General features: G+C 45.9%; 1 protein-coding gene across 1 annotated transcript in view; it reads right to left on the bottom strand.

Annotated features, from left to right (window-relative positions):
- The window catches only part of ITIH5 (inter-alpha-trypsin inhibitor heavy chain 5), a 48,797-nt gene extending 39,094 nt beyond the window's left edge, over positions 1–9,703 (bottom strand). Inside the window, exons 1-3 of the mRNA XM_064703062.1 lie at positions 9,509–9,703; positions 6,097–6,141; positions 761–924 (exon numbers count right to left, since the gene is read on the bottom strand). Coding sequence (XP_064559132.1) covers positions 761–924; positions 6,097–6,141; positions 9,509–9,628 — 329 coding nt within the window. The 5' untranslated portion in view covers positions 9,629–9,703. The remainder of the gene's footprint in view (positions 1–760; positions 925–6,096; positions 6,142–9,508) is intronic.
- Between the last annotated feature and the right edge of the window lie 6,198 nt (positions 9,704–15,901).

The raw sequence follows: 15,901 nt of genomic DNA, 5'->3' as shown, positions 1-15,901 counted from the left end.
AAATCAGAGAGAGGAGGAGAAGGAAATAGTTAAAAGACACTCAGAGGGGAAATAGAATAGTGTAGAATAGTTTCCCTCCCTGTTTACACCAAGGATTTGAATTTAGTATCGTGGCATCCATAGACCTGGTCTGTGCATTAGTTACTTCTCGGGACTTCTGCTGGTCAGAGTGACTCTGAGATATGTACAAGTCTCTTTTTCCCAGCCCAGCAGTCAAAGAAGGAGTCAAGATTCTTCTGTTCTCGTTCTCAAGGTTGTTTATTATTTCTTATCTATAACATTCTTTCTCCAACCCTCCACAGGTCTGTCTGGCAGGTCGGGTTGTGGCATACCGGTGTTATCTTTTAATACTAAAAACTACGTTATTTACCATAACTTCCCAATACCTATCACCTATATTAGACAGTGAGTTTCTACCTTAAACCAATCCAAAAGTGCCAACATCACCCAGAACATGGAGGCTAGGAAGGAGAAAGAAGAAGGATGGGGCACGCCCAAATTCCTCCATCTTGGGACCCCGAGCCCCCATTCTAAAAACCTCAAAAATCTATTTTTCACCCCGTGACAAATTAACTATTATTCTACTTAAACTTTCATGGCTTGCATATCCTCACATAAGGTTGGTAATTTTTTCCATGGTTCAAGATCAAAGTCACAGGGGGGTCTTGGGCTCTGTGCCAGGGTCTCTGAGCCCCCTGGGCAGGGCCTTGAGTCCCCCAGGGCAGCCAGAGGGATTTCCTGGGTCCTGACACTTACTTACATGGTAAAGTTGGAGATGAAAGCTGCAGCTGGGATCTGCATCTCAAACACAGCTTCCCGTGCCTCGGAGCCGCTGTTGACCATGGTGCAGGACACGGTGGTGAAGGCGTAGCGGGAGATGATCGTGGACCTCACGTGGAACTCGGACATCCGAGGCCTGGTTTCCTGTGGGAATCAAAAAGATCACCCCTAAACAGGCAGCTGGATAACTCACACCTTCAGTGTTTCAATGGGCTTAAGATTTAATGTGGACTAGAAGCTCCCATGCAATGGGTATTAGATCTCCTGACAACAACAGGCAAGTGGGCTTGTCCTCAAAATTTCAGGTGAGCTGCAAACAGTAAATCAGAAATGTTCCTTTGTTCATGCACAGAGGCCACAGACATTGTCCAGTGCTTGGGAAAGGTCTGAGAGCTGTGCTTATGCCAGCCTTCGTGTTGTGAAACACCCTGACAAAATCCATCTGTGTCCTGAACTGAAGCTTTCAACTCTAACTGTGTGAGAGGATCAGCACTATTCCCTTGTGGCCTGGGAAGAGAAGCCCAAAACATGTCCCCATGGGGTCCAGAACTGTGTCACAGACCCTGCTCTGTGCACTGTGCACAACAGCAGATGGAAGACTTCTTGAAAGACTGACATCACCATTTATTGAAGAAGCACCTTCAAATTCATCCAGTCAGATCCCTGAGTTATGTAAACAGAGAAACTGCTGTCAATGGAGTCAACTGAGTCCTCCTCTGCTGAGAATCCATCCTGGAAGTCTGCACCAATAGATGAAGAGACTTAATAAAAAACATTGTCACTGTGACATCTCAAGCAAAATATTTTAAGCTTTTTAAGCCCACACTGGACTCCTTCCAGCAGAGAAGCAGCAGAGACAGCAGTGAATGACACATGATGTAGCAATGGAAGCTGAAAGCCAATTTCTGCTTCTTGGGAATGTGTTTTCGTGCACAAGTCCTGAGTTGGAGCATTTTTCCAGACTAATGTGTTTTTTGACAGCAACATCTCCATGGAGCTCAAATGTTTTCTTCCTGGAATACTTCAGTATACTTAACTGTAAGCAGCCCTTGAAAAAGGAAAATCTGTGCATTCACTTACACAATCAAAGACCAAGCCCTCAAAAGCAGAAGGGAGATAAAGGGTAAAATACACTTTAAATACAGAGCAACCCCACTGACCCAAATACAGTGAGACTCTTCCTATTGAGGTTGGTGAAAGCTCACAGTCACGTAAGAGTTGTGAGGACAGGAACAGGCTCTTCAGCTGCATGTCCAGGCTTTCTTTCAGAACAAAAATAATTCTGGCAAACAGCTTAAGAAAGGGAGCAAGTGTTTGTCTGAGTATGAAACAAGAACATTTCTGCAGTAGCTGATGGCATCAGGAGTAACTGAGCATCCAACTAACCAAGCTGCTGGGCTTGTGGATTCCAGGCAAATGGAAGAACCAGGATCCACTGGAAACACAGATCTGCCAACAGACTTGGCCTAAAGCCCTGCCTGCCTACACTTGCAAGGCTTGGAAAGACTGATAATGTGTCTCAGATGAACCTAGTCATGATAGATATCTTTAATTTTAGGCAGATCAGAGCAGTGGATCTGTGGATCTAGGCAAGAACACCCCTGCACAGATCTAATGTCCCACTCTTAGAGCACTGCTTAATTAACTGCTGTTAATTAGAACTGGATTCTACTGTTCTTATGAACTTCCCTGATACATAGGCATGGCTTCCCAGTCTCATTATCCTGAAGGTGGAGAAGATGGGGAGTTTTGATTGAAACAGGGTAGTAGGAATGTTTTCAGATATAATGAAATTCATTCAGATTCATTCAGTCTTCCATGCCACTAATTGCCCGTGGCATAGCAAGGTACACAGAGGATTTAATAACACAAGTTATAGAAAAAAATAGAAACTACAGCAAATTTTTTGGTGTCAGACCTTCTGCATTCACGCCCATGTGCTGCAGCTCATAAAAATCTGTGGGTTTATATGTAGCTGACAGATGAACAGCAAAAGAGGATCAAGACCTTTGCCTTTCACTTGAGATACAAGTGGCTCTGCAGTGACCTGTCTGACACTGAGAATGCACTGATGGAGTCACAGGAGCTCAGGAAGTCTTTCAAATGTGACAGAGAGCATGAACTTGCCTTTGTTGTGACAACAGCGGGAGAATGGTTGTGTTGGGTGAGGAAAAAAACAGTTCTAACCCTGTAGCCTGTCACTGGCAGTGACCAACAGCACATGCTTAGAGGAGAGTCTAAAATCAGAGTGAACAGTCCAACCTGCACTGATACTACCCTGAAATATTCTCTCAGTTTTCAGTAATTTGTGGCTGAAGGAACTCCGGGGTCAAGGGTGGTATTTTTGTGGTATATTTGTATTCTGTGGATTTCTCTTCTATTACTTTACACAGCTGCTTTTTGAATCCATATAAACTTTTAGCATCCACAACATCCTGCTGCAAGTTCCACAGCTCAGTGGTATTTTATATGCAAAAAAAAAAGTCACTTAGGGGTCTTTTTGCTAAAAACACCCTTTGCTGGCTTCAGCTGATCTCTGTTATAGAATCACAGAATGGATTGGGCTGAAAGAAACCTTAGGGCCCATCCAGTTCTAACCCTTGACATGGGCAGGAATACTTTTCACTAAACCAGGTTGATCCAAGCCTTGTCCAACTTGGCCTTGGACACTTCCAGGGATGGGGAAAATATCTCTATTTCACTGAACAAGCTCCAGCTCTGATATCCTTACAATCTGAGGAATGGCAAAAAACCACAACAAAAAATGGTATTCAACATCCCTCCCTCTTTCTGGTGGATAGGAGTTGCTGTTGGGAAAATCAAACACTGAATAAGGTCATCATACAGAGCTGAGGATGAAAGAATTGGTTCACCTTCCCATCCCTGGAAGGGACCTGCTATTCCCTGTATATAGAAAATATAAATGGTGGGGGCACAGGCCATTTCCAAACAGGTTGCTCAGTCAGGCTGGGCAGGCAGCCCAAGTTCCACTCTGGGATTCCTGTGCTGCATTCCCTGGAGCTCCTGCACAATCCATCAGTGCCTGGTGCTCTGACATACACAAATGCCTGTTTGTTTTCTGCACTTTTTATTGAGGCTTTGTCTTAGGTTGGAAATGGGGATGTGTATTCTATTGCCATCTGTCAGAGGTGGGGCAGTTCTCTCTGTTGATGGGGCATTTTTCTTTATCTCTCCTACAGCCAACCCTCCCTCCAGGAGATCTCTGCTGTCCATGGCCACTGAGTGTCCCTGCAGGGCTGATCCAATCCCAGCATCCCATGGGGAGATGCTCCGCCCAGGGGAGGAGCCAAGCATTCCTACCTGGATCCAATCTGAGCCTGGCACAGCACAGCAGCCTTTGCCCCCTGCATTGCTGGAGGAGCAGCTTTCTGCTGCCCTGCATTGCCAGAGGGAGCCCAGGCCCATCTGCAGCAGCCCTGGAGCTGCAGAGGAAAACTCCCCCGTTGTGCAGGATCCCTGCTGCAGCAGAGCCACAGCTGGCACTGCAGGAGGGCTGAGCCCCCATGGGATGGGGCTGGGACACCGCCCTGACACACAGGGGGCAGGGACTGCTCTCACTCTGACTGTGGGTTGGTTTCTTTTCTGTAACATTGCATTTGTATTTTTAATTTTCCTATTAAAGAACTGTTATTCCTATTCCCATATCTTTGCCTGAGAGCCCCTTAATTTCAAAATTATAACAATTTGAAGGAAGGGGGTTTACATTTTCCATTTCAAGGGAGGCTCCTGCCTTCCTTGGCAGACACCTGTCTTTTCAAACCAAGGCAGCCTTCAGAAGATAAGAGGCAGCTCAAAGGGGAAAAAAAAGCAAAACAAACAATTTGTTTAATGTTATTATTACCATGACTTATCTTCCCTATTAGAAATTAAGTGAGGGAATGCCAAGGCAGCAGATTAGCACACTGCCATGAGGCATGTTGGCTGCATGCTTTGTGGAGGTGTCCTGGGCATGATGATGAACTGGCAGCTGAGATTTTTCTCACCAAACAAATTTATTTTATGCTCATTTACATGAAATATTTGGAAGAACAGAAAAAGAGCTGAATATATGAAATCCATTCAGTATTTTTGCTTTATCAGTTACTTTAATCAAAACAAACTGACTGTCTCTCAAATTAGAAGTAATAAACTGGTAATAAGCCTGAGAGTTTCTCTCTAGGCTGCTGATTACAGTTTGTCAAACATGGAGGGCACTAGAAGCTGTTAAGGTGATGGCTGCTCAATGTGTGAAATGAACTGGGAATTCCCCAAAAAAGCCAGAAAAATAACTGGCCATGAGCAGCAATTCTACTGGCTGCCCTTCTACGTCTAAATTTTAGATTTCTGTGCTGGAAGAAGGATATTGGCTTCCTTGTTTTCTTCCTTTCTCTGGGAGATTTTGTCAGAGAACAACAGAGATCTTCAAATTCCAAAGCAAACTCCCTTTCTCTTCAAACTCAGTGAGATTTCATCAGGCTAATATTCACTGTGTTGTTAAGGTTGGTAACATTAGATGTTCTTCCTGCAAATCTGAGCTTGAGAAGAGGGACTGGGAAATATTAGAAGAACCTGTACCTGTTGCACTGATCAAAATGAAGATTTCTTTTTCCAGAATCTCACTGTACCATCAAATAGTTTATCTCTGGGCACGGGGATATGTGGAAACCCAGGGCACAGGGAATATTTCTGTGTCTGCTCTGGGGTGCCCTGACCCCCAGGGCAGCACTGACTTTGACCCTCATTCATGGAGAAAGTTTCCCAGACTTCAAGATGGACTGGAATCCACAAAAGTGTGAAACAGATTATAGAGAGTAGTGTAGGTGTATCAACTTAGTGAGAAATTGAGGTTTTGGGATTTTTAGTGTTGTGGATGGAAGCAAGATGGAGGGCACAGGGTGTCATCCTGGGTTTCTTCTTCATGCTTCTTCTTGGGTTTGGGTGGCATTTTGTAATTGGGCAGGAAAGTCTACATTGCAGCTCTGCGGGATCAGTTATTGGGTTAAAAGGGAAAATAATCCAGGTGTCAGTTCTTAATTAGGTGGTTTAGTCTTAAAAGACCTTGTAGCAAGAGATTGTTGGCCATTTTGGGCCTTGTAAAGAAAAGCTGCAGAACTCACAGTAGTGAGACTGTTTTACTGATAAGAAATAATAAACACCCAAGTCCCAACATGAACTGCCATCTCAAGTGCCTTCAATCCAGACGCAGAAAAACCAAGGACTGATACCCCCAGCAGGGATGCACACACAGAGACACACACATATCCAGGGAAAGTGTAGCTCCCATGAGGTAAAACAAAGACAGGGAGTGATACATACCAGCCTCTGCAGGAATTTGGCCTGTCTTGGGACGCGCCGAGCGACCTGCAAAGAGTTCAGGGAGTGAGCAGGGTCAGTGCAGCTTACAGCAGACATGTCACTTGTTCAATCCCAGACACGGGGCTGTGTGACTGATCACCCATGGCCAGGTTCAAATGCTCCTCTGGTTAAAATTAAAACCTGAGTCTCTTCTGTATTAACAGAGCCACTGATCAAAGCTCAGCAGTGGAATGTGGCTGTCTTGGGCAAGGAGGTGCTGGGGGTTTGGGCCGTGGTGCTTGGCAAGGGACCCTCTGTACTTGCAGTGTTCCCCAGATGGAGGAAGGAATGATGAATCTGACTCCATGTTCTCAGAAGGCTAATTTATTATTTTATGCTACTATATTATATTAAAGAATGCTGTACTAAACTATACTAAAGAATACAGAAAAGATACACAATTCTAAAAAGATAAGAATGAAAACTCATGACTCTCTCCAGAGTCCTGACACAGCTTGGCACTGATTGGCCAAAGATTCAAAACAACCCCCAGCAGAAACCAATAAAACAATCACCTGTTGGTGAACAATCTCCAAACATATTCCAAAGGATCAAAACACAGGAGAAGCAAATGAGATAATTATTGTTTTCCTTTTTCTCTGAGGCTTCTCAGCTTCCCAGGGCAAAAATCCTGGGTGAAAGGATTTTTCCAGAAAATATGAATGCCACATGATGGCAGGAAGGTCAGACTTTAGCCCTGTCCCTGGATGTAAGAACATCCCTGGAATACTGAAGGCCAGGCTGGGTGGGGTTTTGAGCAGCCTGGTCTAGTGGAAGATGTCCCTGCTCATGGCAAGGGTTGGGGACTGGATGCTCTTTAAAGTTCCCTCCAATCCAAATCATTTTATGGTTCTATAACTTGTTTAAATTAGTGCTACAGCTTCAGCTGTATGAATATTATCTCAAGAGCAGATCTGTTGCCTAAATACTCTCCACAGCTACTGTGTATTTACTGTACAGTGACAGAAAAGCACTGGTTATGTGCAAAACACGAATAAAGATATTGAAATTCAGCCACAGACCTTGTTATGAAACAAAGTGCTTCACCTGTGACAGTGTAATTGTACTCTCATGAACTCCTCTGACTTCTTCTCACATGGTTCCTCAACAACATCTCCAAATCAAGCCCCTCCCCAAAGCAAGGCTTTTGTCAATGGGAGAAGCCAAGTGCCATCTTAAACTGTCAGTGGAACCCCAGAGAGCAGAAGAATGCAACAATATGTTTTACCTGGTTTGCCCTTTCAGTTTATTTACTCTGAAATAGCAGCAGCCCTTGCCAAAGAGATGATTTTATGTCTGTTTATATTGTGCATTGAAAAGCTCAGGAATGCCCAAAGGGGAAATTAAAATTTCATCCACGAGAATCTTTACTATTTCCTTGTGCATCGTTTTAGCCAACATCTTGTGAAATTAGAACCTAGGGAAAACAACTCCCTTGGAGGAGAGGAGAGGAGAGGAGAGGAGAGGAGAGGAGAGGAGAGGAGAGAGAGGAGAGGAGAGGAGAGGAGGGGAAAGGAGAGAGAGGAGAGGAGAGGAGAGGAGAGGAGAGGAGAGGAGAGGAGAGGAGAGGAGAGGAGAGGAGAGGAGAGGAGAGAGAGAGGAGAGGAGAGGAGAGGAGAGGAGAGGAGAGGAGAGGAGAGGAGAGGAATCGTTTGCATGTTAAGTTTTGGAAGAAACTTTCTGTCTGGGTCTGTTATCTCAGACAAATAAAGCCCCTCAGGAGCCTGCTCTGAGAGGCTGCAGATTCTCCATCACTGCAGGTTCTTCAAAACAAAACAGATAAATGTCTGTGAAGTTTGCCCTGCTTGGAGCAGAGATGAGAGATCAGTAGCCCTCAGTATTTTTTTACTGAAGGTTTACCTTTTGGAAGAAATCCACCTGTTGTTCTGGTCACAGGAGGTTTTGAAGACTAATCAGTGAAACTGGAAACTTGGTTCCTATTTTTAGGAACCTATCTTTATTTTTAGATTCCTATCTTTCCCCACCAAAACCCATCTTGTTTGCTTGCTGAATTGCACAAGAAGGCTCTGTGTGACTTCAAGAATCACCTTCCAAAGTCTTGGGGATCATCAGTGAGGAGCTAAGTATCCCCAGACAGCAGTATCTTGTTTTCTAGGACTTCATGACTACTGCCAAAATACTGCTGAGGGTTTGTTACCAGTCCATTGGTAGCTTCACTGGCATAATCTAATGGAACCAAATTTCCAAATTACCAAACTTTTAGCTTTAAAGCTTTCCAACACCCTCATTGAAGCCGGATAATTGCTAGTAGTGACCCCATAGGGCAGAGATGTCAATGCATCTGGAGTGAGATTCTTTCTATTCCAGGAGGGATAGATACAGATATATGTGAAGAGTCTCACCCTTCCCACCTGCTGCATGGCAGAAGATGGCAAATACAGACAAATACTGACATTTTAAACAAACTGGAGTATCCCACCTGACCTCCAGCAAGGCACAGCTATTCCACAGTTCCTGCATTGTGTCTCAGTACCACATGGGTGCCTCGGGTGCCACAGAGCCTCTCAGATCTGATCAAATTTAAGTCACTGATGCCCTAAGTGACCCAAAGTCACACATGGAAACATATGGACCTGAAAGATGTGAGCACAGACCTGAAGCCCTCTTTTATAGTATCCAAGTGGTTTGGATTGGAAGGAACCTTAAAGATCATCCAGCCCCTCTGCCATGGGCAGGGACACTTTCCACTTGAAATAGATCACAGCCTCCCAAACCACCGCCCAAACTCTTGCAAAAAGTTCATTGCTCTTTCAACCCCATTTCCTTAGAAAATATAAGCTAGACAACAACACAACAGCCCTCCCTCACTTGCAGAACTTTTTTCCCCTTTCATTGTCAAGAAGCCTTTTAGAAGCTGAAATCGATGTGCTTTGTTTCATGAATTAAAAATGTTGCGAGTTAAAAATGTGCGAGTTTAAAACGCACAAGTTAAAAATCAAGTAGAGTAGAAACACCATGGGCAGAAAGAAAAACTATCCCCTCCGAGCTTGAAATGCTCGGGATTACTCAGACTGGAGCGTGGCCAGGACACGGCTTTAGCTCTCCTGTGCCTGTGAAAAGCCTCGTTAGCACAGCCTGGGGATGGACGGTGGTCAGACCGAGCCGTGCCGGGACAGGAGCACCAGCGGGGCAGGGTGATCACCAGGGTGATGTCCTGGATGATGTCCTGGATGATGTCCTAGGTGATGTCCTGGGTGATGTCCTGGTTTAGCACATCCAGCACAGCCCCGTGCTGGCTGCAGCACCTCGCACGGAGCCCAGCCGCACGGACAGGTGGAATAATCGCATTTTTACCAGCCTGCCCCGCGTGTCAATGCTGCTGCTCCCGAGCCACCTCTGCCTCCAAACCTACCTGCTCCGCGATGCTGTAGTCGGCCAGCAGCTGCTCCTCCAGGTACCTGGCCATCAGCTCGGAGTCGGGCTGTCCGGCCGAGGGGGAGAAGCCCCAGCAAAGGCACAGCCACAGGATCATGGTGCCCGGAGCGCCGGGCTCCTGCCCCGCCGTGAGCGCACAGCCTGCGAGCCTGACAGGAGACACAGCGAGCGACCCAGCCTCGCCTCCTCCTCCTCCTCCTCCTCCCCGGCTCGGGACCGGCCCCTTTTGCGCGCAGGGCGGCTTCCTGTGCTGCAGGGGATCCCTGCAGGGCTGGCATCCCTCAGCCGTGCCCGCATCCCTCAGAGGGATCCCTCAGGGGTGTCCCGCATCCCTCAGCCGTGTCCCGCATCCCTCGGCTGGGTCCCGCATCCCTCAGCTGTGCCCGCATCCCTCAGCCGTGCCCACATTCCTCAGGGGAGTCCCGCATCTCTCTAACTCTAACCCTAACCCTAACCCTAACCCTAACCCTAACCCTAACCCTAACCCTAACCCTAACCCTAACCCTTCTCTCATCCCTCAGCCGGGGTCCCGCATCCCTCTGCCCCCTCTTGTCCCCTGCAGGACAGGGTTGGTGCTGGGGGTGCCATTTGTCATTTCGGCACCTACAGCCCCTCTGAGCGAGGGGAATGCTGAGGGGACAGTTCCTGCAGCTGGCTGGGTGCCGAGGAAGGGTGCCCCACTGCCAGTGTCTCCTACTCACGCTCCCTTAGGGAGCACAAGCCCGGGAGATGCTTCAAGGCTGGGGCTTTCCTAAGGGGTGGTAAATCCTATTGCCAGCGGGGGGCTGTGTACAAATCACAAACGGGATGGGACTGCTGAGGAACGTGCCTTGAGCTCTTTTATTTTCCAGCATCAGTCTCCTTACACGGTTATGACAATGGGAACATGCCATAAGCTCATGTCCCAGGCAGCAGAGCTCCAAGTTCTTCTTGGTAAAACCCTCTGGTTCCACCCTCTGGGAAGGGAAAGCTTTTCTTGCTCGCCATCTGGGGAGCCCTGGCTGGTTCAGGAAATCTGCCCCCAGTGCAGGGCAGGGTTCCCTCCACCTCTCACCTTGGCAGCCACGGAGTGCAAAGGTGGGCAAGGCCCCAAATTCCAACTCCCTCTTGCCATCCAGACTGTGCTTCTCAGCCGGACAGAGCTGTGGTGACCTCCTGCCTTTCCCTCCATTTCCCAAAGGCAGAGAGCCCTCTCCTGCCAGACCAGCCCGGGTGAAGGGGAACTCTGGTGGGACAGGCTGGGACACTCCTGGGGCAGGGCTCTGCCAGCTGGCACCGATCCGGCAGCGCCACTCACCTCCGGGCGCTCACCTCGCCCCACATCAGGCGTGTTTGCTACTTTGTTTTTCTATAACAGTAGTAACTTCTCAAACTAGCTGGCACAAACTTCCTCTTTTTGCTTTGTTTTGGTTTTGTTGTTGTCTTTTTTTTTTTTTTTTTTTTTTTTGGTTTGGGTTTTTTTGTTTCTCTTCTCTCTTCTCTTATCTTCTCTTCTCTTCTCTTCTCTTCTCTTCTCTTCTCTTCTCTTCTCTTCTCTTCTCTTCTCTTCTCTTCTCTCTCTCTCTCTCTTCTCTCTCTCCTCTCTCTTTTCTTCTCTCTCTTCTCCTCTCCTCTCCTCTCCCTCCTCTCCTCTCCTCTCCTCTCCTCTCCTCTCCTCTCTCTCTCCTCTCCTCTCCTCTCCTCTCCTCTCCTCTCCTCTCCTCTCCTCTCCTCTCCTCTCCTCTCCTCTCCTCTCCTCTCCTCTCCTCTCCTCTCCTCTCCTCTCCTCTCCTCTCCTCTCCTCTCCTCTCCTCTCCTCTCCTCTCCTCTCCTCTCCTCTCCTCTCCAATGCTGAATATCTCTCTGGCCTTTCTGAAGCTTTGTGTCCTCTAAATCTCAAAAGCATTTTTGAGATGCTCTCCTTTCAGAAGGGAAGAGGGCAGCTGGAGATGGAGCACAGGGAAGGTCATGGTCATCTTTGGAACTCACTTATCAGCGAATGGGTGGTGTCACTGCGGCTGAGGTGACACCATGTTGACACATGAGGACCTGCTGGCGAGGAAGGAATCAAAACCTGTCCAGTCCTTTTCCCACTGGGACCACTGTCAGCCACAAAGGCTTCTGTGGGGGCCACACCATCAATGGGAGCTGCAGAACTGGGCAGCACTGCAGGAATGATGGAAGGCTGATGTGGATGGGAAGAGAAGATGCTGGCAGAAAGCTGGAGGGAGGCTGGGACAGGATGCTCAGGCCCCCAGAGACAGCCCAAGTGGTTCCTGTACTGATTTGATCTCTGCCAGAAGAAATTGAAGGATTTTCTTCAGCTCCTCACCATTTCAAAGTGCAGTGGAAGAGGTCTCAAGCATCCATTTGGGAGTCAGTGAAGACACTGCCATGGTTCAGGCTGAGACTTGGCTTAAGAACACACCAACAGGATGGTTTTAAGTATTTTTCATCTGTTTCCAGTTATTCCCACGTGTCTTGCCTAGTTCAGACATGGGAGCAGCATGGGAAATAGGACTGCAGCCTCCTGTGCCCTCACTACTGACATTAAAATAGTATCAACCTGCTCTGTTTCACTACCCTGGGGACACAGATGTGTAAAAGTCCTACAGCGAATGTTTAGAAATGCTGAAAACAGGCATCCAAACCAATACATATACCATGATTTTCCTCCTGTTCTGGAAAACCTAAAGGGAATCAAAACATCTCTGTAAAAGCAGCCTGCTAACCCAAGGGGTAACAGTAGTTTCTGGGCAGGAAGGGGAGATGTTTGCCAGTTTGAAATGACCATTGCACAGTCAGGAGGCATTTGGATGCCATCCAAATCTCACCAGCTGCAGCATTTGGCCTCTGCACCTCCCACTGCCCAGGTGGGGATCTGAGGGCCAGGTGTGTCACAACACTGAGACTCTGCAGAGATGCTGCCATAAAGCTGAGCCTAAGCACACCTGGTGAAAGGAGGGTGTTCAAGCCACAACAGGACCCTCCAGCACGTACAGGATAACCAACAGGCATGAGAGAATGAGCTGGGAAAAGCACTGCCCTTCCTAAAGGGATTAGGAGCAGCCAGTTCTGCTTATGCTCCCCTCAGCAAGGGCAGGTAAGGACACAGCACACAGTGGGTGAGACCAAGGTGTGTTTTCATGTGGTTCAGATGCAGTTAGGCTTGCTGAGTGAACATTGAGCCTGGGGTCCTGATTATTCACATTATTCCCTCTTCCTCCTCCTAGGAATCCATTCTCCTGGTGCGGGTGTGAACGTGGCAGGCACTTTTCCAAGGATGCTGCTGCAGTCCAGGACAAGCACTCACTCAGGTGTGCTTACATCAGGCATGTTCAGTGCTGACTTTTGCAGACTTAGCAAGATGAGCAGCTGTTCTTTGGATGGGGGCTCAGCAAATTAAATTTCCTGATGAGCAGAGCCAGCAGAGAGAGGGGCATGATCCAACAGCTGAGCTCTCACACACATTTCACCTGGAACAGATCATTTTATATCAAGGAGTCTCTCTGTGTTAACACACAAACAAGAGCACCTTGGTGACCTCAGGCAGGGTTAAATGCCCAATGAGAAGTGTCTGAAACAGCAACTAAATGTTCCCAAAGCACCAACAAACTGTACCACTTAGTGGCACTCAAAGCCAGCAAATGGATCAAGAAATTGGCAAGAGTCCCAAAGGATTACACAGGTGTGGGCATAGAGAAATGTCCAGAGGTAAAATTGATTTCCATGAAGTTCAGGGAATTGCATTCCATATTTTCCTGCAGGTCTTAATCTAAGCAATCTCCTCTGAAACATCTGGATGTGATCTGCTGCTCTCCAATTCTGGCACTATTGAGAGGTGCCTGTGTTCCTGAAAGAATCACAGAATAGTTTGGGTGGGAATGGAGCATAAAGATCATCTAGTTCCAACCACCCTGACATAAGCAGGAATGCCACCAGCTTGCTCCAACCTGGACTTGCCTCACCATCATCTGCAAAAATAATTTCTTTCTAATATCTAACCTAAACATCTCCTCTTTTAGTTTAAAACTGCTACCCCTTGTCCTGTCACTAAATGCCCAGGTAAAAAGTCTGTCTCCCTGGTTTTTATAAGCTCCCTGTAAGCACTGAAAGGCTGCAATAAGATGTCTCCAGAGCCTTTTCTTCTCCAGGCTGAGCACCCCCAGCTCTCCCAGCCTGTCTCCATGGCAGAGGTTCTCCAGCCCCCAGAGCATCTTTGTGGCCTCCTCTGGACCTGCTCCAACACATTTTTGTCCTGTTGAAGGCTCCAAACCTGGGGGAATCCCTCCAGGCAGGGTTCCATGAGGACAGAGAAGAGTAGGAAGGTATTTTCTGGGGTGCCAGTGCCTGCTGGTCTCCTTGATGCTATGTGCATCATGGCCCAGCAGAGCATCTCAAGACTTCCAAATCTGGTATTATTCTGATGAAAACCTGGTATTATTCTGATGAAAATCATCCAAATTCTCTGCAAAGGGGCCTTGATTCTGTAGGTGTCCATGTCTGGGGCACTGCTGTACATCTAAATCTGTAATTTCCCAGAATGGCTGGAATGTGATGGGATTAATGTTAGGGCAGTCACACCAATTCTGTTCCTTGCAGGTACACCCTGATCTTACCTGGATCACTGAAATTTCCAGATATGAAATGCAATATGAGAAGAAGATGCTGGCTGTCTCATCAGACACAGATATTGTGACATTTCTCCCCATTTGGTGCAAGCCAAACTAGCGAAATTAAATTATTTTGAGGGGCAGGCTCTGCAAAGCACTAATTCAGGTGGTTCAGGGCAGACAGTGCATTAAAACCTCCTTCCAGAGGAATTCCATCCATGAGAGGACAGCTCATGGAACAGCCCAATGGACACCCAGCATAAAACATCCTACTGAGATCCTGTCCTCCTCAGGAAATCCTGGGGAGATTCCCCTAAACTGATGGTAGGGCTCTAAGCATCCTCAGCACTTGTTTCTCAGTATATTGTCTGTAGTTTGAGAGGTTTCAGCTTTTTGGGCTCTTTTTGGGCAGTATATTTGAGCAGTTTGTGCCATCTAGTGGTCAAACTAATTTCCCAATCGATATTTTTACCAAAAAAAAAAAAAAAAATTAAAACACATTTAGTGGTCGTGAGATGACTGAAATAAGGGGTTGCAAAAAAATTGTTTTTTAAAGTAAGCTTTGCTCTAAAGGGATTTTTATATTATAATATTATGTTATGTATTATGTTATATTATATTATATTATATTATATTATATTATATTATATTATATTATATTATATTATATTATATTATATTATATTATATTATATTATATTATATTATATTATATTATATTATATTATATTATATCATATTATATCATATTATATCATATTATATCATATTATATTATATTATATTATATTATACCATATTATATTATATTATATTATATTATATTATATTATATTATATTATATTATATTATATTATATTATATTATATTATATTATATTATATTATATTATATTATATTATATTATATTATATTATATTATCATCAAGTCGTGTTGTGTTGTGTTATGTTGTAATATATAATATAATGTAATGTAATATAATATAATATAATATCACAACAAATCACAACAACATAAGTATAATACTATGATATCATATCATATATCATATATCATATCATATCATATCTTCATATATATTTGGCTGCTGTTTTATCCCAGACTTCACACAGTAATTGTCATTTGCATTGAAGCTGCTCAATTGTCTCCAACAATCCTTTCCTTGTGGAGGAGTGGAAGGGATCCCCCAACAACTTTTCCCAAAAGGCATCTTCCTCCCTTCTTTCCCCCTTTTTCTTTGCTCTCTTTATCTCTTCACTTTAAGGACCCAAGTAACCAGAGAGGCAAAAAAACCTGTTTCAAAATTCCCCAGGAGAAATGTGCACCTGAAAACATCATCAGACATTCTCATGTGGCTGATTTTGGAAAATTGGAGCTATCACACCATCAGCAATGATTTTTTTTCCCAGCAGAATGGAGAAAAGGGTGTTTGTGTGGGTCAGGATGCAGCCCCAGGCCCTCAGCAGCCCCTGTGTGTTGGATGGGTGGGAGAGCCCTTGGGGGAGCCCAGCTCTGCTGCCTCCATCACACTGAGAGCCAAACTTCACCTCCTCTGCTATAAACAGGCAGGGCTGGAGCTCTTGCTGAGACCTTTTGAAGTTTTTGGACACTGCAAGCTCTGTGCCTAGCAGGAAATTAGTCAAACATCACAAAAGCCTATCCAAGGCAGGGCTGTTATCGAGTGAGGACTCTGTTTGGATAACCCTTGCTCAGGCACCACAGCTCAGGCTTGTGTTGCAAGGCTAATATTTACCCACGGCCTAAACAAAGTCAGCA

This window comes from Zonotrichia leucophrys, chromosome 1A (assembly GCF_028769735.1).
Source record: "Zonotrichia leucophrys gambelii isolate GWCS_2022_RI chromosome 1A, RI_Zleu_2.0, whole genome shotgun sequence".
Lineage (NCBI taxonomy): Eukaryota > Metazoa > Chordata > Aves > Passeriformes > Passerellidae > Zonotrichia > Zonotrichia leucophrys.
This window is presented reverse-complemented; position numbering and strand designations above follow the sequence as displayed.